This window comes from Bombus vancouverensis, chromosome 3, assembly GCF_051014615.1.
Source record: "Bombus vancouverensis nearcticus chromosome 3, iyBomVanc1_principal, whole genome shotgun sequence".
NCBI lineage: Eukaryota > Metazoa > Arthropoda > Insecta > Hymenoptera > Apidae > Bombus > Bombus vancouverensis.
In genome coordinates this window covers 20,484,154-20,509,838 of record NC_134913.1, presented here as the reverse complement: position 1 = coordinate 20,509,838, position 25,685 = coordinate 20,484,154, and the positions used below count along the sequence as shown (strand labels likewise).

Sequence of the window (25,685 nt, the reverse complement as noted above, 5' to 3'; positions counted from 1 at the left end):
GTAGGACAATCCCATTTAATATAGGGCATTATTAATGAAAGGAACAGTATGAAAAATGTGTTTACGTAATCAATTATAAATTAAAATATCTACAAAGCTGGAATGGTTCTGAATAGCTACAATCGCAAGGAAATAATATCTACAATTAATTTACGATGATATATTTTTATTGCCTATACTATTTATATAATCATAATAATTTCGAATTTAATTACCTGTTAATCGAAACCTTGTGATTAGAATATAATGTATATTTATGTGATTCATACTATTTTTTATCATATAACTATGAGAGCGTTTATTTTCCCTCTATTTGACCCTAAATTTTGATATTACTACTTTAAGAATGACGTAGTTCGGTTGCTAAACGTTTTTTTTTAAATTCAAATCACTCAAAATTCATCACGAAGTTCTAACTAAATCAGTTCTCGTTTTTTGTATTTATACATATCATTTGTAACATTTTGTGTTGCTTATAAAAGTTTGTACGCTTGATAGAAATAATAGAACAAAATATATTGATAACATGTATATCTCCTTTTACATGAAATATTCTTAACAAAAGTATATCGACGTTCACAGAAGAATTATTGCGACATAATATAAAAGAATCTAAACGATCTACTCATAGTAAATAATTTCAGGTACATGTTTGTATCCCATTCTAAAGTACTAAGGTATAGATCTAAAAAAATAAAAATACAGGCATACTTTTTTAGTTATGAGATAAAAGATTTCAATGAAGTGAATAACGTGCTTATTTTACACGGAGGGAAGACCGTTATATGATAAACATAAATATTAATTATTACATATATGAATGTTTTTATTTTTTTGATCAGTATAATACACCTTAGCATCTTAGAATAATAAGTGAGCTATAACGAATACAATATTTTTGTGTTTCAATGTTTCGGTTATACACATCCAAGTATTCTATTATAAATGACGTTTCGAAATAACCGAATTGTTTCGCGATCTAAATATTTATTTATTTTTTATCCTTTTCAAGATACAAAATCGAGTGAAATTTTATTCCTATAGAATTTGGATATTATTTACATTCGTTCAAACATTGTAAGCAGTGCTGGAGAAATGTTGATAATACTGTATTTGCGTAAATTTTTGATTCTTGTTTACAAATAAATTCAGCCTCTTTATAAGAATAAGAGTAATGGGGAACGTTGATCTTATTTTAGTCATTTCTCTTTCAATGTCTGTTTTCAGGAAAGATAGTGGACATTATAGATATAACTTATACACCAAAAATAAGTTTCACCTATAAGTCTCTATTTAAACATATCAAAATAGTTTGAGTATATTTACAACTTGCTAAAATTTTTGTGGATTATAACAACGCGAGAATGCCTTTTCGTGCAAGGTAATCACTCCTTTTATAGGTTTTGTAACAAGTAAACACGTACTGATTTATGTTTTGTTTTTTCAACAATATTCTTGTTTCTGAATATCTTTTGTTTGTCTAATAGTCGAAAAATATATTTTTTCAAATATTATTATTTTCTTCCTAATTCGTGCATCAAACTTCGGAGAACGATGACCTTTTACACATATTTAAGTAATGTTTATTCATTATGATGATAAAATGTCTCGTATACAATATGTACATTATGAAGCAGTTGTATGAAATCTGTGACAAAATGCATCGCATTTCTGAAATTTCTGTGATTATTATATGGTATTAAAGTCTTTATAAAAATAAGTATGTGTAAATTGTTTTATCGATGGTAACTGTAAAAAAGAAGAAGAAGAAAGATAACAAGTGTACGTAAAACTTAAATAAAAATTGAAATAATTCGAGAGATTGAATTATTATTTAATAAAGTATGAGAATAAATTTACAATATCGATGCTGTTTTTTGTCCGAAAATTAACTAGCAAGACAGATAAACACCAATATTTTCGAGCTTATCTGATTACATTCAATTTGAATGATTTTTGTACAAAAAGATTTTCTTATTTCATCTTATTTGGTGCACAAAAGATATTCATTGTTATTCACGAATGATCGTCGACTTATTGCGATTAGATTAAATATTTAAGATTTATTACAAAGAAGAATTTACATCTTTTTTACTCCACCCATTCTGTGTGCTTGATGTTGCGGACATCTGACTAGGGCTTCTGACAGGACTCCTTGCAGGATAATACACACAAGGTCCTGGACTGGCTGGTCTTGCTGATATTTTCACGCTTTGTCGCATACTGCCGTTCGAGACATTGTTATTTCTGTTGATAGTACTCGATCTGTTTACGTGATAATGTCTGATAGAGTTCCTTAATTCTATATTGGTCATATTGGTAACGATCGATTCGTCGTAAGTTTGAAATTCTGGACTGTCTCTGCCAGGTCGGAATAACTTTGAATTGCAAAACAGCTTCAAAAATATCCTTTTGAATTTCCTACCGAAGATCACGTAGATAATGAAATTGATGCTACTATTGATTGTCACGAGAAGATTGCCTGTCTGCACCAACCAATGTGGCGGATCGCTGAAGAAGGTCTCGTGAATGTTTGAGGCTAGCGGTAGGATGTTACAGATTAGGAAAACGATCACCACGCAAAGTAACATGGTTGCTAGTCCGATTTCGCGTCTTTGATGTCGAGAAAGCTGTTGCAAATCTCTATTTGCTTTTCTCACCTGAAACATCGCATTATAATTTTATAATCAATATCTATTTGTAGTAAGAAGTAACTTATTTTTTAGAGCAGCGTTACCTTCGCTCGATTCGAAATGAAATCAATTTTACACGAATCAGATACAATAAATCAGCTTGTGAAAAAAGAGATGTAATTAATTTTGCGCTCGCTCAGCTATGCAGAATGATTCGAAGAAGTTCGGCAATGATTCATAAAGATTCTGAATAGATATAGAAAATCGAAGAGAAATAAAGTTGAGTAGATAAAAGAGTGACTGCATGTGCAAGAGAAATGAACGAGTTGGAAAATGGAACATGATAAAACCTGTATTCATAGTTGCATTCTGAAGTGTATGCATTTATAAACTTTGCTCCAAATAGGTATGCTCGTACGTGTGTACGGTAACATGTTAGGAATTGCAATGTTGCATTTGCATTACAGTTTCTTCTCTTTTACGGTGATACGCTGTATAATAACTTAGAAATAATAAATGGATTTGAAGTACTCTATGTTTTGAAAATAATAATAATCAGCGATATTAAGGTATTACCGAAATTTTGCTTTTTTTTTCAAAACGACACGACACGATTTATTTTACTTACCCTTTGGTAAATGGCAGCGTTGAATATCACCAAAGCAAGAAAGGGAAACAGGTAACAAATAAAGAAATACATCCAGTGGACGTAAACGGTGACATACAAGTTGTTGCTTCTCAAGTCTGCCGGATATATGCAGTATATAGTAACATTGTACTTCCAATGAACTTCCGCATAGTAATCTACCTCCCAAAATCTGTAAAAAAGATAAAAAGAATGTATTTTATATTAGCGGTGTAATTCAAGCTTAAATCGGCTGGAAGTGAAATTACTCACTTTGGTAGATTGTAAAGAAAGGAAAATAGCACGATAACCAATACGGCTAGTCGAGCTCGTCCGTATGTACAAAAAGACCTAGCTTGTAAAGGATGACATACTGCGATATATCTCTCTAGAGTCACAGTTAGAGTCAAGTACACCGTTGCTATTTGCGCTATGCATGATAATGGATATAAGAATCGGACTATCTTCGGGTGCACGATGAACTTGTAGTCGAACAGCTGGCCAGTGTACGTGTAAATAACAGGTAAGCCGTAAATTAATATCTGAAAATATCATAAACTTTCTTTTCACTTAATACTTTATCTTTTCTTTTTTCGCTTATCATTTTAGCGATATAACGAAAGCTGTTTGCAATTGGATGAAAGCGAATTTTTCATTAACAATTAAAACTTAACTACAGAGAATCTCTCTCTCTCTCCCTCTAGAGTAATTAATAAATTGGATGGAGTCTCTAAAAACGTCATATTTTCGCGCGTATAAATTGTATTTGAATTATCTGCAGGTATCTTTATCTATCTATTATCTAAAATATCTTTTGATACTGATTTCGAAATTATGGCGATTCGCGAAATGTGACGATTTATAGATACGTGTATTTTTACCGAGATTAGAAATTCCAATTAGCAATAATTATTTGCGTTAATAATTAATATAGCATATGTATTATAATTTGTTTACAAACAAAGCATTTGACAAAGAACAATAAATTAACGAGGTATTCATGGTAATCTGTATCCAAGTAACTTTATTCCAGAGATTGGCCCGTAGTTATAAACTCGCGATGACTGAACGTTCGTATATTCTATCGTGCAAGGAATTATGTATCTCCCGTTTGCTTCGTAGGTGGTTGCGATTTAAGATTCTTCTTTACCTAGTCCTTTTAAACTACTTTCTCGTCTTTAGAAGATAATGGTGGCGTAAATTTTTTAAAGTTTCAACTTGAGCGTTTAGGAACTTCCGTGTCAAATATTTTGTCGACACGATTATAAAAGTGATCGTTCAGTTCTCTAAACGTTCCGACTAACAAACTTACTTACCGAAATGATAATTAAGACGGTGTCGCATCTGGCTAGGCCAATTAACAAGTAATTGATCGACGATTTCATTTGCGGCCTCGAGAGAATGATCATCGAAATCGCGTTGCCGAATATCCCAAAAAGACCGATCAGGTTCATCAGCACGCCATAGATAATGAAATCAAACAGACCGTTCGAATTGATTTCCTGTTTACATTCGAGTGGTTCTCTCGTGGTCTCTTTAATCGATAAATTTTCCAATAATTGTCCAGCATCGTAGTAACTGGTGCTGTTGAAAATTTTGAGGCTTGTTTCCATCGTTTTCAAGTATCTCCGTTTTTTCTTTTCATTCACCCGATTCTTCATCAGTCTTTTTCTTTATTTCCTTTCAATCTCATGCCTCACTGTTCAAAAATATTTCTTGTCTTTATCACTTATATACATATCAGTACCTATGTAATTAGATCGTTTTTTCACTGTAGATTTTTCTTTCAGGAAAAGATTCACTCGGGAATGAATTTGTCTTTGTTACTTTGCTCCGAACGATTTAAGCTTATGTTCGATGCAATCCTTCGGTACGTAATCTTAATACGTTCGTCTTATTATTATTTTAATTCGACTCTCACTACCTTTTGACCTTGTGAGAGCCGAGAACTAATAGTTTTGGTAACATGACGAATATTTTATCGAAATCCCAAAGTGTTATCTAGTTTCGTATCGTTCTCGCGTGTTCTGAAACAGTATCGATTCTAATTCGATTTGCTCGATCTTCATGACAGTTTTGTTAACTTCTTGTGTGTACATCTGCGATATATCGTAATTTCACAGTTTCATATTCGTCTCCCTATTTCCAGTTTTCCATTTCCAGGAATCTGTAATCAAAAAGTATGAAATGTACACTGAAATGTAATTTCTCGTTTATTTTTATTGGCTGCAATATAATGTATATACGTATATGTATGTATATATATGTATATAATAAATACATATACATAAATATTGTAATATAAATATAAACATCTTAATTTAATTCTTATAACTTGTATTGATATAATAATAAATAAATGTAAAACTATATAATACATAAATGTATATATGTATTCTGCGTAATGGGAATAAAATTCTATATGCACCGCCAGAGATCGGGATCGTCGCGCCCTGTTTCTTTTTAAAAGACAATACAACGCGTATTGTAACTTATGTAACTTATGCTATGTGTCCTTAATGTAACATTCAAAAACGGTGCGTCAAGCGTTGATCTAATCGACCGAAAGTTTGTCTGCTTCCCCGTCGCAAAAACAATACATATGTTTCTATATAGCGGAAGTGTATTTGTAGGCATTGACATCGACCTTATTCGGTAAACAGTAGCACGGAGAGAAGGTAGTAAACGTAACTGGCGAACTACATCCACTATCTGTGATCCAGTGATTTCGTGAGTTTCGAGCTTCAATGGTTCAACCGATAACAAAGCTTTAAATATCAACAGCGAGGCGAAACGAACGAGCGAAATGAACGAATTATAAAAGTACGATGAGAGGGAAAAACGAAGCCGTGTTTTACAACAAAACGAGAGCGTTTGAACGCTTGCCTGCCATTGTATACCGAAAGGACCGGTCGGATTAAGAAGCTGCGACGCTACTAGAGTGTCTGTAAGTCAAAAATCTTACAAGTTTTTTTAAATAATGCATGCGTAGTATATATAGTGTTTGAATATCGATAGAAACTTTGCACGAATAATTTTTAAAAGTCTATTAGCGCTATAACGACACAGGGCCATCATGGCATATCGGTAAAATTTTCAACGAATCTGGAAACGTATATAAAAATTAAAAGATATTTGTTGCAATCATACATGCATTTCAGACCACTATTCCCGCTTTATCATATTTATTTGTATTCGCGATAAATGCCTCTTCTACGTTTCTACATTTTTCGATCGACTTTATGATTTTTTGATTAATTAATTGTAACATTCTTGGAAATCATCTTCAAGAAGTTTCGTATAACTCATACAGTATGTATAGTGAACAATTTTCTGTGCTAACATAAGTATCAACCTGTGAAAATAGCGAGAACATTCTATACAGAAAAGTTTAGTAAATTTAATAAAATCGACGATTAATCGTCGATGATATTGATTGGTAAAGCAAGTTGGTAGGACATAGGGGGCAAGGCATCGTTGTTGAATCGATCGAACGATCGGTTCGATACAATCTCCGCCATTTCGAGTATCGATTGGTACGTTTCAACGAATCGTTAATTCGTCCTTTCCTAATGTCGATGTCGTCGATTTTGCAAACGAACGAGAGTTTCCCTTTTTGATACAACACTGATACAACGCATCGATGTACCGTTGTTTTCGATAGAAGCTATCAAATGCCGTTTAAACTTGAAAGCGTCGATTCAGATTCGTTTTAGACAGTTTGCGCGCAAATTCGCAGCGGTAGACAGCTTAGTGGGCGAAGTAAAGTAGAAACTATCGATCGTTTATCATCGACAAGCGATTAAACTCGATATCTTCGGTCGCCAAAAAGGAAGAGGAAAAGAAGAGAGAAACGTAAGAAGAAAGAACGGGAAAGAAAAGTTTTCGAAGGAAGAATCGAGGCCATTTAAGAAATTTAACTTTATCGCGTATCTCTCACGAATGTGCTGCACGAGCGAGAGTCTCATTGGCAACGCTTACGTTTTTAATCAAACTTTTGAGGAACCAAGTGCCGTCGTTCACTTTTGTTCTCGCGAAATTCTAGTTTCTTGTTCTGGATAAATTGTCACGAGTAGAGTGGTAAAGGGTGGTAATATGGCGCCCAGTTTTATATTTCTTCCTAAAATCTGATTGATAACTCAAACTGCTTTAAACCTTCGCGTAAAATGTTCGTAAACTAACAAGGTTATCTCTGACGAATGGCAAAAAGAAGAAAATAATTAAAGTTAGAAGAAAAACAATTTAATCGAACGTCACATGCTCTACGAAAAGAAGTCGTTTTTGGGGCTTGTACAAAAGCGAGGGTAATATGGCTCCCTAACAAAGATCATAACAAATTCTTTTTGCTAATATTTTAAGATCAAAAATAAATAAAGCGAATTCTTCTGCTTATATACAAAAATCACACCGCATATTCTTTCTTTTTCGCACGATGTGCATTCGCTATGTGCTCGTTATGAGAAAAGCTAACGACGCTTTAAAATATCTCTTCGATTTCCTTCTTTTAGGCTGTAGAATGTCTACGTGATTATAATATAAATAAAAATGAAATAACGTTAACATGTTAATGGAGAGCAATATGCTCCCCGGGGGCTATATTACCCTCCGTTATGAGGAGCCAATATATCAACACGCGTAATTTCGAAAACTCTGGCTGTACTCTTGAAAATATCCAAAGATCGAGTGATCGCGCTTGCGTCTAGTTAGAGGATTCGGCCGAATAACGTGCGAAAGTACGAACACCGCGTGATTCCTTGTGGGAAAAGTAAGAAAAAAAAGTATAGAATAACATGTTTACACACTCGGCCTAGTTTTCGAGAAAATGGTTTTCGTTTGAAAATTTATCAAGTATGCTTGAACGTGGCTAATCGACAGGAAGTTTCGTTTTACATTGTGAAAATAAGTCGAAAATGGAGAATACAATTTTTCCGTTTAAAGCTTCATTTTCAAAAAAATAAAATAGGATTTCAACGCGTTTAGTAAATCGTATTATCTCTCGTGGTACGAATTTGTCGCAATACGCGCGTGTTCTCCGCTCTAATCGGAGAATCACTTTCGCGCAATTTATTCTACAAGTTCGAATCGCTTATTACGTAGTCGTAACATTTTAAATAGATTTCTTAAATAGTTGATCGTTTTTGGCGGCTCGAATACTTATTCAGCGAAAGTGTTTAGAATTCGTTAAGCGATAAAAATTACGTCTGTATCGTGGTATCTTCGTTGAACGTAATAATCGACGTTACGCGACTGAATCGAAACAATTAGAAACATTTTCGAATTGTTTTTCGAACTCGGTAAGTAAATACATCGACTAACCGTGACTAAGCACGAGAATATATTCGGACCATAGTCGTCACGTTTTATCTATTTTATGGAAAATCGTGTTCACTCGTGCGAAATAGTCGCTGCCTCGTTCAACCTGAATTATCTTGAAAATTTTTCACGATGCCGGTGGTCCGTAATGGAATTGCTTGAAATTCACTCGTGAATTAGCTTCCGCGGTATATTGGATTTCGAGGAAGTTAAGTAACTATCGTCGTTTTACCGTGACGCATAGCGAGTTCCTCGCGAGAACATTACGCAGAAATTATCATCATCTTCTATAAATATTCGTTAGACATAGTTTCACCTTCGAAGCAGCCAAATAATAGCTACGCATACGAGCTACGCATCTTTTATAAGGGCTGCGAGTTTGAACCAGTTTTTGCCGATATGTCTCTGGTTAATTTCGATTGCGTGCAAATGACACGAAGAGATACTCGGTGACCGAGTACACGGTGCATTAGCCACGTCGCTTTAATCACGATTAAGGCTAACGACTGCGTACATCGTTGCTTGAATTAACAGTTTAATGAAAACGTCTCATCGGGTTGGCCTCTCGTTGCATAAAAATTAATCTGCCGATGTTGCTTCTTTTATCCGTATTACGACGGTATCCAGATGCTTTCTCGTTGTTTCGCTTTGCGATACAAGTTTCATAAAGTGGTCTATGAATGTTTCATTCAACCTTCGACAGAATTATGCCGTCTTATCGACAATAGCGGAAATGGAGCTCTCTCTTTTATGGGAACGCAAATTACGTTGGTCGAACTTGTACGAATAGTTTTCGTAATATCGTTCGGGAAATAGATATAGAGGAAAGTACGTAATTCTCGCGTGAAATGGTTGGAAGTATGGATGCGGTAACCTCGGTGTAACGATAAGATCAATATCGATATTGGTTTTCAACTGGGACGGCGAACCAAATTATGTTATCATAATTAATGACTGGGTCGTAATTACGGCAAGAAGACTAATAAAGTCGTTAAGACATCTTCGACCTTAAATTATTATTTACGAGCTTGTACTTGTTACGGTTCGTCAAACGACCGCGCGATTCACCGACAGTATCGAAGAACTCGATGAATATTTCTTTTTCGATTCCGAATGTTCTTCGAACCGTTATAATTAATTCTATAAATTGCTATTATATGAAAGGAAAGTTTGATATCGGTGTTACATCGTCAAAATGTTAGATACCATTCGTTGAGGTATTTCGAGCTGCAAAATCCTTTTCGTTTCCACTTTTGCGTAATGGTGTGGTTGTCAAGAGAATAATTCACGGTTAAAGGCGATATTTATATCGTCGTATCGGCTACGCGTACAAATGCACAACTAGGATATTGATAGATCAGAGTGGAATGGCTGACAAATAATCACTATATGTTTACAAACGGTAGAACAGCGGTGTTTCTCTTGCTCCGTATCACCACACGCTGGCCTTTTATAAGCGTCTCGAGTATCTCCACTGTTTCGTATCAGCAGCGAACACGATTCTTCGAATTTACGTTTTCGTAAACTGCTGACCGCAAAGTCAACGAGACAAAAGTGGCGTTTCATTAAATCGACTTTGGTAAATCGGTCGCGTCGTGTCGAGGCTACTGATCTCGTTGCTCTTGCAAAGTGGAGCAGCCAGGAAATGAGACGGTATTACCGTCACTTATAAGTAATAACCTCCAAGTGTGAACAACATCTAACGTGTCTTCTCACTTATACCCAGCTATTAGGAAGCTAGAAATCGTGTCACGAGTTTTAGCAAGGTTTTTCCTTGAAAAAGGAAACTCGGTAGCCGTAGGAAAGAAAGTTTCGACTCGGAAGATATCACGTTCATTCATCGTTCGTGCTTTTTTTCTATTTTTCGCGGAATGTTCTTTTCGATACGCGTGCTTGTTTTCATGTTTTTTCTTTTACGACTGCTGTCGTTCAACTAGAAGCAGATGGCTCGAATCGAGCCTTCGCGATCGCGTCATTGTCAAAAATATAACGGCACACGTTCGTTTAACGAGAAATACGAAAGTGTCAGCCGCTGCTGGATTGTCGTTTGGTTTCATTGGCCACGGAAAGTGGAGTAACCGCGGCACGAGATGGGAATGCGATAAGTGGTAACAGCCGTTTAAGATCAGACGGCGTGTCTCCGGGTCTCCGTTACGTCCTCCTTTTACACACATCGACGAAACTAAATTCACTGGATCTGCCTGTTACTTTCTTCCTCTTTTTCTCGATAGCATTCGAACACGAAGTAACTGGCGTTAGGTTGGCACGGATTAACAGAAAGAAAATATCGCTGGTATCATTTTTAGACGCGTACCGTTTCTCGCCACTGAGAATTTTATTTTTCAAAAGATCCAGACACGATCGTACGTACAAAAGTGGCACGATGGCATGTGGATTATTTTCGCTACGCTATAGTCATTGTGTTCTACGAAAACCTCGTCGTTCTTACGCACGTCCCATTTCGTAAATGTCACGGCTTTTGGGAAATTTTTCGCCTTTAAGCTTTTGTATCTCCTTCTGTCTTCGAGTATATTTCCTCGACGAGTATCGGGGTCCACGATCGCGAACGTTTACGATACTTGCTTCATTTACGAAACGGAAATTGCTTATCGAAAGCGTGGAAAAGTATCAGGCTGGAACTTTTGTAAAAGCTTCGTCGATGTTTGTTCGTACGAACGAACGAACGAGTAACGGAGGAACTGCGAACGCGAATGATTAGTCGATCGTAAACGTCGTGTCGGTGTTTAAAAGTGAAATAGAAAGCTGTGAACATCTGGCGATTAATCGAAAGCGAGGGAGAGCGTTACGGCGATGTCATAGCAGAGTTATACAATCGTTTACAGACAGCGTGCGTATCTGCTAATCGGCAAATTTTCTCGTAAACATGCTGGGTTTCGAGTTTACGAGGCCCGATCCAAATTTCACAATCGCCAAGGCCGTGCAATCTCTCGTACTTCGCGATATTCTATCCGCGTGCACAGTGTTTCGCGTTAAAATTAGATAAGAAGTTCCTATAGTTGACTCAGAGTTGAAGCGAGAAGAGTCGAAGACTGAAGCTACACGTATTTTTAGAGGGTTGGCAATAACGAAAGCGACAGCTGACCATTTTATCGAGTCGACGATAGGCTTTTTCGATATTAATCGCGTCGTCTCGTTTCTTTTTTCCGTTCCGCTTTTCGCGTACGTCTATCGCGCGTTTACGATTTTTTCAGAAGCATCGCGTTATTTACATTGAAAACAAATTCCTGCATCACGAGCGTGTTACACGTCGCTCGGCGTTAAAACGAGATCTCGGAATCGAGAAGTAGCGATCTTTTATCTTTCTTTACCATTGTTTAGCCTACTTTTTGTGTTTCTTCTTTCTAAATACGTCCCGGATAAATTTCAAATTTTCCAAGAATATTTCTGGGTAAGCGAGTGGAGATAGTAGGCGATTCTGCCGCAAATACTCCTTGGTTTTCTTATATCTCTGATAGGTGGAAAGAATTTATCATAAAATTCCTTAACGTTTCTTCTTTGAAAGCTCCACTTAGGGCGACATATGACGCATCTTCTTCGTCAGATTGAATGGCTCTTTTTTCTCATTCGTCTGTTTCTAGCCGAGCCGGGACATCGATTACAAGGGAACGGTCTAAGTTGTCGACTATAAAGACGTGGATTTGGCAGCGCTTAAGAGAGTCTCTGTTATCTCGATCGTTCGTTCGAGACACGACGCGTACTGTCAGACTCTCGAGGGAGATCAAACATGATTATTTACCTGGCTAATCTTCACCTTTGTCATTCGAACATAGACCTTGCCTCTGCTTGTCTTCCCTCTTCTCGTGTTTCTTTTTTTTATTACAGAAGAAACGCGAGAGAAGTTTGAAAGGCAGACAGGACGTCTAGGGAGACTCGTACCTCTGCTTGCTTTACGTTCCTACAGTTACTCGCTTCTTACTTTACGCCTCAAACGCGATAAAATTGATGGAACACGGTAAATTACCTTTTATCGTACGTTTCGCCATGGTAAACGGATCTCTCTGATTATCAAAGTACAGCTGCAACATCGAAAATCGATATCCCTTAAGATTTAGGTATAACGAGTTTAGGTTTGTTGGAATTTCCGCGAATCTTTTGTTTTCTTTTCGTTCTATGCTGTTTTATTAACCAAAGGGCGTAATCGTTCGCTTAATAATCTTCTCTTTGTGCTCGTAGATATTAGAGAGATAATTTAAATCCCTTTATCCTTTATGCATTCTTCTCGTTGTAACAGCTTATTTATTATAAAACGGAAATTAATAAAGTGTCTTTCTGTAATCGGGCAAGATAAAATTCCGTCCACTTGGAATTTCTCTCGAAATTCGATGAAGAGGCAATCGGTTCCCTTCCATTCGGTGTTTGATCCCGGCCTCGGGTGATGGTACGATAAACGAGATAAAGAAAATTGCCTGGTGTGTAGCGTCACGTAAATACCTTTAATGCGTATACGTTACCTTCCACGAGAAAACTCGATGAATATGATTTTTCCACTCGCAAGTTTATTGTTATATTATACGAAGGTAATTTTCCGACGTCAGTTGCAACGGTGGCTAGTAAAAAAATGTTATCGAGCGAATACGTGATAAACATTTAACAAATTCTCGATTGATTATCGATCGATGGATAAATTACTCGCAATAGTCGGGTAAATACCCAATAGCTATAAATAATTACGGCTACGAATTAAATCGAGCAATGTCTGTCGTTTCCACTTGAGAACTATTTTGTTCGACGGTATCATCGGGTATTAATGTAACTGGAAAAGTCTTCCATCGAAGAGAAACTCCGCCAATCCCTGTTGGACGATAATTAAAAAATCATAGAAGCAAGTGATCAACGTGAGCTAAAGTTTGACGAGATTCTGTGCACCATGTGCACGAGATAGGCAAACGTTTCACATACGAGATAAAAGCGACGATCGCAAAATTTCTATTAATACGAGAGAGGTATGGTTAACATCCTACATGGCAAGAATTTGACTGAAATTTCCCATAAACGCGCGACGTCGTTTAATGAAACGACGCGAACGATGCGAATAAAATTTTAGAATGCAAGCGTAATATCCATACTCTGACGTAAATTGCGTTTGATAACGATTTTTTCTTCCTATTGTCCCTTTACGAGGATCGTTAAGCTGCTAAAACTTTGAACAAAGTAGCTCTCCTCTTAGGTGAATTTTACCATATCGATTCTTCTTTCATCGTTTCTTCGATGTACTTTGTGGACAATCATTGATGGAACCTGCACGGTATCCGAGGACTTTAATCAAAGGGGTTATTCTAACCCCTCGTGGAAGATACTCGTTTGGAGGAGCAAGTCGGTTACGGGCGTATAAGCATTAACGAATTTTCTGACAAAACACAGCTAGACTTTGATCGTTCCAACGGATTGTCTTAATTCCCAATCATTCGATATAAATAAGCGCTCCGTTGGACGCCGAAATCACAATGTATCAGTAGCACACTTTTGCGTTTGCCGTTTCATATTGTTCGTTCCTCCCTGTTTCGTGATAAATGATTCGTTAATTCGTCACGAATACGAGTAATATCGAAGTACGTTGAGCTAAAGATGATTAATCGTAGACTGATGCGATTTATTCTTTTGTCGAAGCTTTCGCTGCTGACAAGATTTATCAGTCTTTCCGAAACTCTGCGACGCAAAGAAATTATTCGCATTTGTCCGACCGAAATACTTGGCTGGTTTCTCTTACGTAGATGTGAAAATTGTTTTCGAACAAAGTTACGTGTATCGAGGAGGCTATGTAAAAAATTAGACTTTCTTACGCGAATAGATGGTCGTTGAAAAAGGAAATTCTGTTAAAAGGAAACGTCAGCCTCGCGTACCCTCTGACTGTATCAACGTTTAATCTTTCCCTAACGGACTAGCCGACTTGGTCGAGTAAAACCGATTGACACCGAAATCTCAGTCGTAAATCGCAAATTTAGGAGCGTTACGGTCATGTTCGCCTCGACGTGGGACCACCTACATCGCGTTTTATTTGCCGCCGCATTATCGAAATGGTCTCTCGGTCTGGCTGTCGTTGCGACTAGCGAAATGTGTTTGAAAGCGCGAAAAAATTATTCTTCGATTGCCGTTGCTGCTGCCTTACGTGTTTCGTTTATATCACGTAGACGACCATCGTGTTCTCACGCGTCACTGTTTCCACAAATCAAACTGTCATGTTCTTCGCTTTAGCGCTGCCGAAACACTTGGAAAAGGCAAGAAAAAGCTTTACGACGGTATCCGCGGATATTTATCGAAATGGTAGAACGCGAAATATCGAAGGATCGAAGGTCGATTAATTTTCCACGATAGATACGCTGGATACGCTGAAATTCGAAATCACGGAAAATATTTAATCAGCGTTGGTATGCATCGATATGCATATTGGTGTAACGTATTTCTCGCTGTTTGACGATACAGCTATCGAATAGATTCGGGCGACGGAACGCACTCGTTGTTTCCATCACCGAATTCCCGTTAATTATTGTGCAGTCACGAAACAGTCGATCGAATATGTTATTAGTAGACTGCGGATTTTTACGCAAATTCGTACTTTTCAGAATACAACGAAGAAAGTAGAACCTCGGTAGAAAATTGCGTTATCTATCGAGTATAGAGTATCGTAGAAAGCGCCATACTTTCAGTACTTTGTATGTTTTTTCATACTACGCGTACCTTGTGCAATTTTACACTTTCAAATTTCCTGTAGACGCGTAAAAACTCGCATTCCGATTTATCAAAATCAATTCCGAACGTCACGAAATCTCCGAAATACTTGTCTATTTTCGCGAAATTAATCTACGGGGTTAATTATCTGCTGCGCTCGATAAATACACATAATTAATATTAATTGCCCTTCGCGTGTTTCGACAGTTAGGTTTGCCACGACGAATTAGTACGTTCGTCCTTTCAATTACATCGAACATTTCGTTAACATTTAAATCTAACGTGCAATTTCTCGATTACGTTTAAAGATAGGCACAATATCGTTAATGGTAATTCGACGTGCTCACCTGGGTGAATGGCGACGTATCAGCCCGCGCCTCCAGATGCGCGTATTTGCATATCGTGAAACCGTGACATAATTAATCGACTCTCGCGGTGACTAACAATCGTCGCTATCGCGCGTGAGAGCGAATCATAGGACGAATCGCGGGAATGTACGTAAAAGGTATCAGAGTCGCGAGTCGATGCGTGTCCGCGATCACGCGCGTCTCGGAGATTATCGTCTGATGCTGCAGCGTGTCCTTCCTTTCATCGATTTTTGGGGTGTATAGATACATGCATCGCGTTTCCTTCTGGCTCCCGACGTGCCAAGACTCGCGAAATTCTATTCGCTGTACGAGACCGATTAAAATTTGTTAGTGGGAAAAGCGCTGCCGTTAAGCTTAACCAGTACGGGACAAGTCGAGTTCTTTCGATCACAATGGAACAAACAAGACGGTACGTTAAATCGTTCGTTCGAACGAGAACTCGCACACCGTTCTGTACAAAAGTTCTTGCAAACTTTGCTTCTCTATATCTTGTACTTAAAGGAGATCTACCGGTTTACGTAGAAATCGCCGAAACAATGTTTCCATCGAGTATTTGACAACTGCATCGTTCCACTTTGTTAGCTTCGTTAATTAAAATCACCGCTATCTCGGACGTTTCACTCTTACTCTTCGTTCACGTTGCATGTTTGCTCACGAGACGAATTATCATCGCTGGCCCTTTGCACAGAGTTAATTCTTCGTTGGATGTACGCGCTCTTCGTCCTCGTAGATAATCGTAAGTTTAATTTCTTTCGATAGACGTAACGCGATTCCCTTGGCGATCGACGACGTCTAAGGGATCTGAAATCGCTTGCTCCGAAAGTCGATCACGATTCTTCCCGTTGAACCCGCACTTTCTCGGGTTCTTTTGTTTGCCTTGAGAAAAAGTGGCAAGCCCAAAAGGGTAGATGGTTGTCATCCGTTCGTCCCTTATCGCAATATCCTGGTATCGAAGCGGTTTTCTTTCGACGGTCGTTTCGCGTTAACGCGATCGATTGGTCCTCGAGGCTACGATCTCTTTTTGCGTCTCTTCCGTGTGAGATCGTGAGAATGATCGGTGTTCGGCAAGCCGAGATAATCGAGTTTCTCCCTCTGCGATTACTATTCGCCATAGGGACCACGGTATTGCCGAATTCCTTTTACCGTTCTTCTTTGCATCCCGACGCCCCGACTTTGCCGCCTTCTTCCGTGATTTCACCAGACTTCCGACGAATTCGTTCTTCGTTCATCGAACCGTTCTGCTATATGGCGATTCCGGGTTCGTTGAAATTCGACGCGACACGTCGAAATTACCAATTTCTTCGAGAACTGGAAAAAATCAGTCGAAAGTATCTGTCTCGCGGTTCATCGGTCATTCCAAAAGGCGAGACGAACGAGAAAGTACAGCTTCGGTGACGATGATTCTCGCTAAAATGTAATTTCGTGTTCGCTGGTGAAATAGTTCCGCGTCGCGCAATGCCGTGCAATTTGCATTTGATTCGGCCCTTTGTCGAAACAAACTTTGCTCGGCCATTGTTTTGCCTCAACGGAAATCGATTCTTCTATTAATCACCGATCCGGATCCGTCCTGTTTCCGAGTTTGAGCGACCAACAAAATTCATAAAACTGTAATTAACGCGTCGGTGCTATACCGTATGGAAACATACGGTTTCTTTCTTCCGGTGGTTGCAAGCGATTCTTTTCCCATAGCAAAGATCTTTGAAACGTGACACTTGGTATCTCTCTAGTTTGTCACTCGGCCCGATAAGCTACTCCGCCACAATTAAAACGTCTCCGTGAGAGAAACATCGACTTTTCACGGGACCCGGCGATTTTTATGCGATCGACCGAAGTTACACTCGCCATGACCGCAAAACCAAGTCCGAACGAACAAGCGAAGGAATCGAATGAACTCTAACGAATTCTAACGGAATGAATACTGGTGGAAAAAGATGGTCAAGTGGAACGATATCGAGAAACGTCGACGCTGGTAATTAATTTCTACCGCGATTTCGATCTAGATAGAGGGCAGACCCGGTAATCGAACTAGCATTCGGAGAACCAAAAGGGTCGGCCATCCGTAACGAAGGAAAACGCCTTTTCGGATCAACGGCATGCTAATCGAGCTATAATACTTGGATACTCGATACGTAAACGACGACACTGAGTCTGCTTATACCTACTTAAACACGTCGCGAATCGCATCGTCGGAGGGAGCGAAGATTAATAGAAATGACTGTGGGCGTAGGAGTGTGGGAATAGTTTGGCGTAATGTTAATCGCGAGGAAATTTTGATTGGAAAAGCGGTGGTGATATCGCGACGATCCGATATTTTAAAACAGCCGCGTATCTGTGTTCCATTTTCGCACCTTCGAAAAAGTTTCTTCCTGATATCCCGTATATATTGCTTCGTCGTTGCACCAGCAGCGATATCTTCAAACACAGGCTACACTTTCGAACTTTGCAAGATCCTTCAAGCGCTGTTTTTCACCGGTGATTCGAGAGACGCTTCGCGTCCCTCGCTTCCTCGACGCGATGCAACTTCTAATCGCGCTTACACCTTACTCGTTCGTTCATACGTCTCTCTGTCGTTTCGTTGGCACCTGGAACCGGACGAAAGGTTTCGTTCTAAAATTATCGTCGCACGCTCGTCGATATATCACTTTGCCCCGAATCTTCGTTCAGAATTTTACTCGAGTGCCGCTATCTCGTTTGTTTTCTTTTTTTAGCCGGGCGAATCGCGCAAATTCGATGCCGCCAGCCCGAAGCGGACTTCCGATTCGCTGAAAAACGTCTTACGATCCGTTTCGAGTCTTTGTACAGCGGTGCCGCGTTGAAAAATTCATTTTCACATTTGTAGCTTGCAATTGAAAGGATGAATTTTCGCGAACCCCTCGTTTCTTCATTCGAGGTCGTAAAGTCGACACGCAGTCTCGGAGCGCTTGCAGCGCACTGAGTGCTCCACTAAGAGAATGATCCGAGCACAAGAGCATTCGCGAACGCACGACGAGTGACCCTGGCAGTGGACGCCGCCTGCGCGGTTTCTCCTCCCTCTCTCTCTTACCCCTACCAACGTTACGTCACTCCGTCTTTCTTCTTCTCGCTATCGTCATAGTTTTTCATTTCCATCTTTCCTCGGCTTCTTCCTCGTCCCTTGTTTTTACCCTTTGTTTCTTTCGTCGCATCATTTTTACGCGTCGTTTCCATTCTTTCCTATTGTCTTCTGTTTTTTATTTTCCGCGTGTCCCTTCCGTCGTCTCTTTTTACGACGTCGTTCCCCCACGAGGATCAACCCTCTGTCTCGCTGTTCTTTCTTCCTTTAATCTCGTTCGATCTGCCAGTCTCCCTCTTCTCCCTCTCTCCGATTTCGTTTCTAGTTCTTGGCTCTGTTTTCTCGCCACCCACTCTCTCGGCCGCGTATTTCTCCACCTTTTCTCCCTCGTCCCTTCGCTTCGATTCGTCTCGTTCTCGTTCGACGTCCATCCTTCTCTATCTTTACTTTCATTCATATCGCGACGCGACGTCAGAGCCGGCTCGAAAGATCGATCTACGCGGTGCTCGACCTATCGGCGTTGGCTCTTCGATGGTTAATCGCACCTCTCGTCCGATCTTGTACGTTCCGCCTGCCGATTCTTCCGATTCCGCCGTGGAAAGCGGCTAAGATACAGCGATTAGTATGCAAAGCTTCTTACGAGACTGCTTGAATCCCGAGACTACTCTTTTATTTTTGTCCCTCGAAATCCAGTTAGTACTCGGTACGTACGATAAGCGCGATCTTTCCTCCCTGTCGCCTTAATCTTCTCTTTTCGTTAATATCCCGTTCCTCGAGTAGCGTGAGCGTTTCCTCGACCGCAACAATTTTCGTCCTTCGACCGCACAATCTGCGTAAATATTCGTCTGCCGAGGCTACGTTGCATTCGGCAAATACGAGCGAAGACGAACGACCGGAGATTCCTCGAGCGACCAGCATTTTACCGCGTAACAGACTCGATTAATTACGGTATCACGGGCAATCACGATCAATCACGAGCTCAACTCGTTTTGGAATTTGGCTATCGACATCGACAACGGAAGCGATCTCTCTACCGCGAAACGACGCATACGTGATACAGCTTGACCTCGAACGTTCATCTGGAATCGACGAAAGTCAGGAATTTCGTTTGGAAGAAACACGCTCGATCCTGTCGAACGTTTCAAATATATAAAGAAAACACGACGTTGGTTTCGACGAGATTCCGAGTAACTCGTTCGATATATGATGGTTGTCGTCGTGGATGACAGATAGAGAAGAGCCGGTGGCCGAGCTCGAAAGTCGCCGATGTTCCAAAATTTCGCTACGAAGATAACCGTTTATCGCGAGAAATTGCTCGTTGAAAGTTGTGTTCCCCGCGGGATTTCGAGCGGCGAATCGTATCCCCTGGAATCGTCCGAAGAAAAAGTCTCGAGAGATCCTCTCCGAGTGGTGGATACCCGAAAACGAAAGGTCTTATAAAACGATTTTTCCGGAGATTTTTCCAGATAAAACGGATGACTTGCGTTTGGATGGATTCGAAGGTCGCATCGACGAGAACGAACAGGTAACTGAATTTCGTCTTATCTAGCGACGTAAGCGACAGGAACAAGGACAACTATCGCTAGGAATATCGTTCATCGATTCCACCTGTGTTATCTTTGATATTTGCCTTGCACTCTTACGTTGTAACGCTTATCGCGTTTCCTCGTGTACTCGTGCAATCCGGATCAGGTACGGGTCGATTAACTTCCCTCGGGGATTTCCGCTCGAAGAAGGAATTTCATTTCAACAAAAAAGAAAGAAAACGCTCGAACAAGCAGCGGTTCGTCGAACATGTCGAGTTCGTTGGTTTCTATCGACGACAAAGGGTCGGCCGACCGAGCAACAATTTGCAGTATTCTATAATCGTCAATGGAGACGAAGCAGGTCTTCCCCGTAGATCACAGGGATATCTGTCACGGGCAACGCGTGATTTACGATCTCTCAGCCGGTGATCAACCGCGTACCACCACCGACACTCGATGTATTTACATCTTCGTCCGAACCGTTTAAAGGACAGCGTTCGTATGGTCGGGCGTTGTTAAAATAATGTTTCGCATCCGTCCTCGCCGCTCGACCATCTTTCGGTTGCGCGTAAAAACCGTTTCGAACCGCCAACCGAAGATCGTACGACCCAATTACCGGAATTAAACGTGACACGTATTTTTAGACCGCTCTCTAGACTCTAGACGATACAAACCGGGGATTGGATGACGTTAGGTGAACTCGAGACGTCTAATACTCGTTTCGTGAACGACAATGTGGAACTTCTACTCGGAACGCGCGAGTCATGACGCACATTCTTCCGAAAACTAACGATTTTAAGAATCGTGCGAACGACAAAGGCTCGTTGCTCGCATTCGAGGATTCAATTATTACAAAGAAGTCGCGTGTTCGTAGCAATTTCGACTCTATTTCGGGCAAAGATCATTTGTTCGATGAAATATCGAGATTATAGCGATTGCGAATCTTACAGAACGAATCACGTACATTAACAGTTTTACATGTACGTTAATTGTTATTAGTATTAACGTTTCGTTGGAAGTTTTACGTCTGTATAACCTTCTCCGCTCGGTAAATAAGCGTTTTCATTCGCGAAACTTCTTACGAATTTAATATACGTATTAAGAACTTGATATTTGTCTTTCGTTTTATCGTAAAGCCCATGAGCCAACCAGCGTTTCGTCCTTCTCTGTTAAGTAGTTTCATTTCAAGAGAATCTCTGTCACCGTTCTTTGAGTCTAACGAAGCCATCGGCTTCTCTGTGTCGTTCGTTTCCCATTTGTAAATGTATTCTACGTCCGTGCGATGACTCGCGTTATCCAACTCGTTCGATAAAAACAGAAAATTGAAGGTAATTGTGCCGCGACACTGCGACGCTTATGTCGACGAACGATTCATCGTCCGTGTTAATTGGCGCACAGATAAATAACATCGGTTGAATTAGCGTCGAGCTTTACGTATTCCAACGGGAGTAATAAGAAGTAACGGAGAAGCGGAAAATAAATGACGCGCGTTACCCTTTACGCACGATACTCTCGACGTCACAGCTTTTTACATTTTCCGAGGTTTTCTCGTTTTAATCTGTATTCGTTCGAAAATATTCTATATCACGCGGAACTATTTTACGTAAAAATCCGGGCGACGCGTAGGTAATTTTGCGGCGAAAATAATCCCATGATTATCGGATGTGCGGACTATCAACCTCCGCTCCGTATTTGCTTTTTGTTCTATGAACAATCGATCAACGGCGGATAGTGCGACGAATTGGAACGAAATCGGAACGGCAAAAGTTAATTTCGTTGGCGCGTCATTTTCGTCACGTTTTTCCCTGTGGTTTGGTTTTCGAAGTCCATTGACACTCGTGGCTTTTCCACGGTCAGACCATTCTAATTGCATCGATCGTAATATCGTTAGCGTTTGAGCATAACTGTTCACCGCGATGTATCGTCATTAACTCTGTATGCATCGGCGTGTAACGTACATAGCTACAAAGGAGTCGATTGCTCCTGCTGTCCCGCTCAACCGTCAAAGCACACCAATCGCTTCAAGATCGTGCTTTTCCGATTTATGTTCCTCGCATGACGCTCAACTTGCTGCTGCTCCCGTGCTCCGTAATTTCGCCAATGAGCTCACCCAACTGACGAAGGGATCGATAGGATAAATTCCGGAGGTATTAAATTTGAGGATTACTACGATATCGCGGTGACTTAAATAGATACACGAATGAACAACAAAACAGAGTTTCGCCGGAGTGTACCCGGTATAGGAAAGCTCGTCGTACAGTGTAAATCACCTGTGGCTTTCGCGTTTCTTCGTGGCATTCGTATATGACTCACGTTCGCGCGAATAAAGTTCGAATGCAAATCAAACAGCCCGCAACCATTAAGATGCTCCCTCGTTGGCGTTTGCGAATAGATGGCGTGTAGTTTGTTGTTGTCTGTTTGTTATCTATTTGCATGCTGCTGTTCGCTATTTACGAAACGCCAGCTTCTTGTTCGCAGGTCGAGGTTGCGGTTCGATCGTAGACTTGATTCGCCTCGATTGCTACCGATATACGGAACAATTTTTAAGCAGACGATTCTTCACGAGTGGAATTCCTACTTGTGTTTTTATAGCAACAATTGAGTTATTCTCCGCAATAAAATTTAAAAAGTATGAAATTATAAGAGGGTTCGATTTCGAAATACCACGTAAACAATAACCGTCGTTGCTTGTTTTGTCTATCAAACATGGGAACGATCAAGCGTATACAACTTGCTAGATGCCAGGTTGTTTCTCAGCTTCTACAAATATCCTATCTTCTATCTTGGGCACTGAGCTATACAACAGTAAAAACTTCGTCGAAATTCGTTTAGTAGTTATACATATATATCTAATAATAGTTATATTAACGTGGATGTAAACAGACTAATTTTTACCACTCAAATTTTATCTAAAGCTTACGAGCTCAATCTACAACTTTTTTCAAGAAATCCTTCTACCGTTCTTTATCGTACGCGTAGATAATTCTCGGTAGTGTGTACGTCAAGACTTTTCCGGATAAAGGAAGTAGGTATATAAAATACTATTGTAAATTTCCAGAACTATTCGCGACTCCGTTGCGTGGTCGTAATGTGTTTGCCAACACCTTGTAACCATCGTATTTTATGTCTCTCGGAAGTTTAAAGTTTAGACGATCTTTCGCATTTCTTCTTTTTTTACGCTTCCCGTACGCTGTCTCGCGGTTTTACGCTTTCCACGACTGAAAGGCAGAGCGAAATCGATAAAAGTGTGGAAGCGGCATCAGCTTTGCTGTATGTCGCAAAAGATTCGAACAGCTCTTTGCGACGCTTTATCTCTGAAATAATTCTAAATAATTTTGTCGCGTTTCAATTTCCTATCCAAGGATAAATACCGGTCTTCGCTCGAACCTGATGGAAGTTGCAGCGTTTACTTGAAAAGTGGTGGATCCTGTTTCCGTGTACGTGCTTACGTTACGACTCGCGTTAAGTACTAAGTTTATCAGTAGTTTTCCTTCGGTCTCGTTAAACGACAGAGTACGTCTTCGGTCGCATCGTCGCTGTCGTCGAAGCGGCGTGAATCGGTATTATACAGAAAGTCGAGCTCGTGAAATTTTCTCCTTGTCTTCCCTGTGCTGCTTCTGTCCTTTCGAAATACTACGGATTATCGTATATGCTCTCGCTAACCTCGAAGGAAAGGAGTGGCCTTTTCCTTTTATGTCTTCCACGAAGTTTCCCGGTCTTCACCCACGCAACTTTTTGTAGATTCCCATCTCTTTATTACCGTCGATATCCTCTCTTTATGTTCCACTAACGATAATAGATACGAAAGCATCTACTCGTTTTTCGTGTAACGATTAATTATCATTGAAAGCGAGAAAAGTACCCGTATAAAAGAATGGAAGTGCTTTGAATGGTACACCTGTCGATGATTATCACGCGGATAGAACGTAATAGCACGTTGGAGGGAAACGCGACGAACAGATATGAAATCGAAGTAGTTACTATTAGCGAATCGGACGTTGAAGTAAAAGCTACTTTAACAGACGTGTTTTACGTTCGCTGCGAAGTCGTATCAATTACGATTTGATATCGTAATGGATCTCGGGTCACGGGCCTCCTCCCGGCTATCGAATCTATATCATTTCCTAGCGGACAACGCGAATAAAACTGATTTCACTTTCAGATCGATGTAGATTCGGTAGGAATGGCGGATCTTTCGTTCCGTGAAAGTGGAATAACGTAGGAGTCGTGACAGTAGTATATCCCGATATTACGCTGTCACGGTAAAAAGACGAGTCGATCTGGCCGAGTGCGGCGAACTACGTGGCTCGGGATATTGAAATTGCCAGGAAAAAATATGACGAGCTTGGAATAGGAAGCCGATCTACTCGCGATATTCGATACGCTACGACGTTGCATCGAAATTTGTTCGACATACGCTTGTTCTATGCGCTTTCTGATTCTGTACACGATATATTTTGAACATTTATTGACATAAACGATATTTTGAACGTGACACGTGGAATTGTGCGATTGTCCTTAAAATTAGAGCAACATGCCAACCGCGCGATTTCTACACTTTTCACGATCTTCGAGCAACCTTAAGTCCCAACAGCACGATCTCGACAACGTCCGATAGTCTCGCAAATGGATCTTTGCAACATTGATCCGGCCGAGAGCAGCCATCGATCGTTGGCTTAAGTTTGCATTAGTCCTCAACCTAGAAACCAAGATGGAATTAACTATCGTGATGGTTGTGGAAGACGTTAAGTCTGGATAAGTAATCGCAGCTCCTTTTATTCTGTGACTAACTTTATTGGCTTTTGTTTCCGATTTGCTTTCGAATTCAGCCTTTGTTCGCCGCTGCGTTCAAACAGCGGTCTCCATTAATATCGTCTACTTTGTTGAAATTAGAACTTACGTACCTGTAATTCGGTGTTAGACGGCAGCATTAACGCGAAACGTCCATTTGTAGGCAAACGCGTAATTGCGGAGAATTACCGCTACGTCGCTAGCTACGATCTTTGCGTTTCAAATTTATACGCTCGTAAAGACGCGCGTCGCGAACACGTGTTTGAATCGTCCGATATTTGCAATCTCTGCAAAAAGGGAAAGTTAGAGTGCGATGGACTGGCAGTGATACTTATATAAATATCAGGATCTTATATATATTTTTAATACATTCCTTTCGCTTTAAATTTTATTTAATTAAAAAATATGCCATTTTACGTGTAATTTATATCAGGATAAGTCCTATTTACGCACCACTGAAAGAAATATTTCAGCGAACATTGACATCGAGCACCGATAAGTTGTAATAAAACGACAGCTATTAAGATTATTTTATTAGAACGTATGCGGCTAATAGGAAACTGTTCGTTCGTAAATTCTTGCAAATACGAGTCGCGATATGCGTCGCGAAATATTTCCTATATCATGGTAGCAAAGCAAGTAAACAGTTGTTAACAAAGCAGAAACAATCGAGACTATAGAGAAAGTTATACGCGGGAGATACATCAACGC

The 25,685-nt window shown here is 40.0% G+C and overlaps 2 protein-coding genes across 2 annotated transcripts in view; one reads left to right on the top strand and one right to left on the bottom strand.

Annotated features, from left to right (window-relative positions):
• Positions 1 to 56: 56 nt before the first annotated feature.
• FMRFaR (FMRFamide Receptor) lies at positions 57 to 4,919 on the bottom strand. The gene is made up of 4 exons (XM_033329255.2): positions 4,575 to 4,919; positions 3,532 to 3,800; positions 3,262 to 3,451; positions 57 to 2,660 (listed from the first exon to the last, which is right to left on the bottom strand). The coding sequence occupies exons 1-4, from the start codon at positions 4,917 to 4,919 to the stop codon at positions 2,067 to 2,069; spliced, it is 1,398 nt and encodes a 465-aa protein (XP_033185146.1). The 3' UTR covers positions 57 to 2,066.
• A 502-nt stretch (positions 4,920 to 5,421) lies between these two features.
• LOC117154197 (uncharacterized) overlaps positions 5,422 to 25,685 on the top strand; it is a 50,645-nt gene continuing 30,381 nt past the window's right edge. The window contains exon 1 of the mRNA XM_033328967.2: positions 5,422 to 6,205. The gene's annotated coding sequence lies outside the window, so the exon portion shown is untranslated. The remainder of the gene's footprint in view (positions 6,206 to 25,685) is intronic.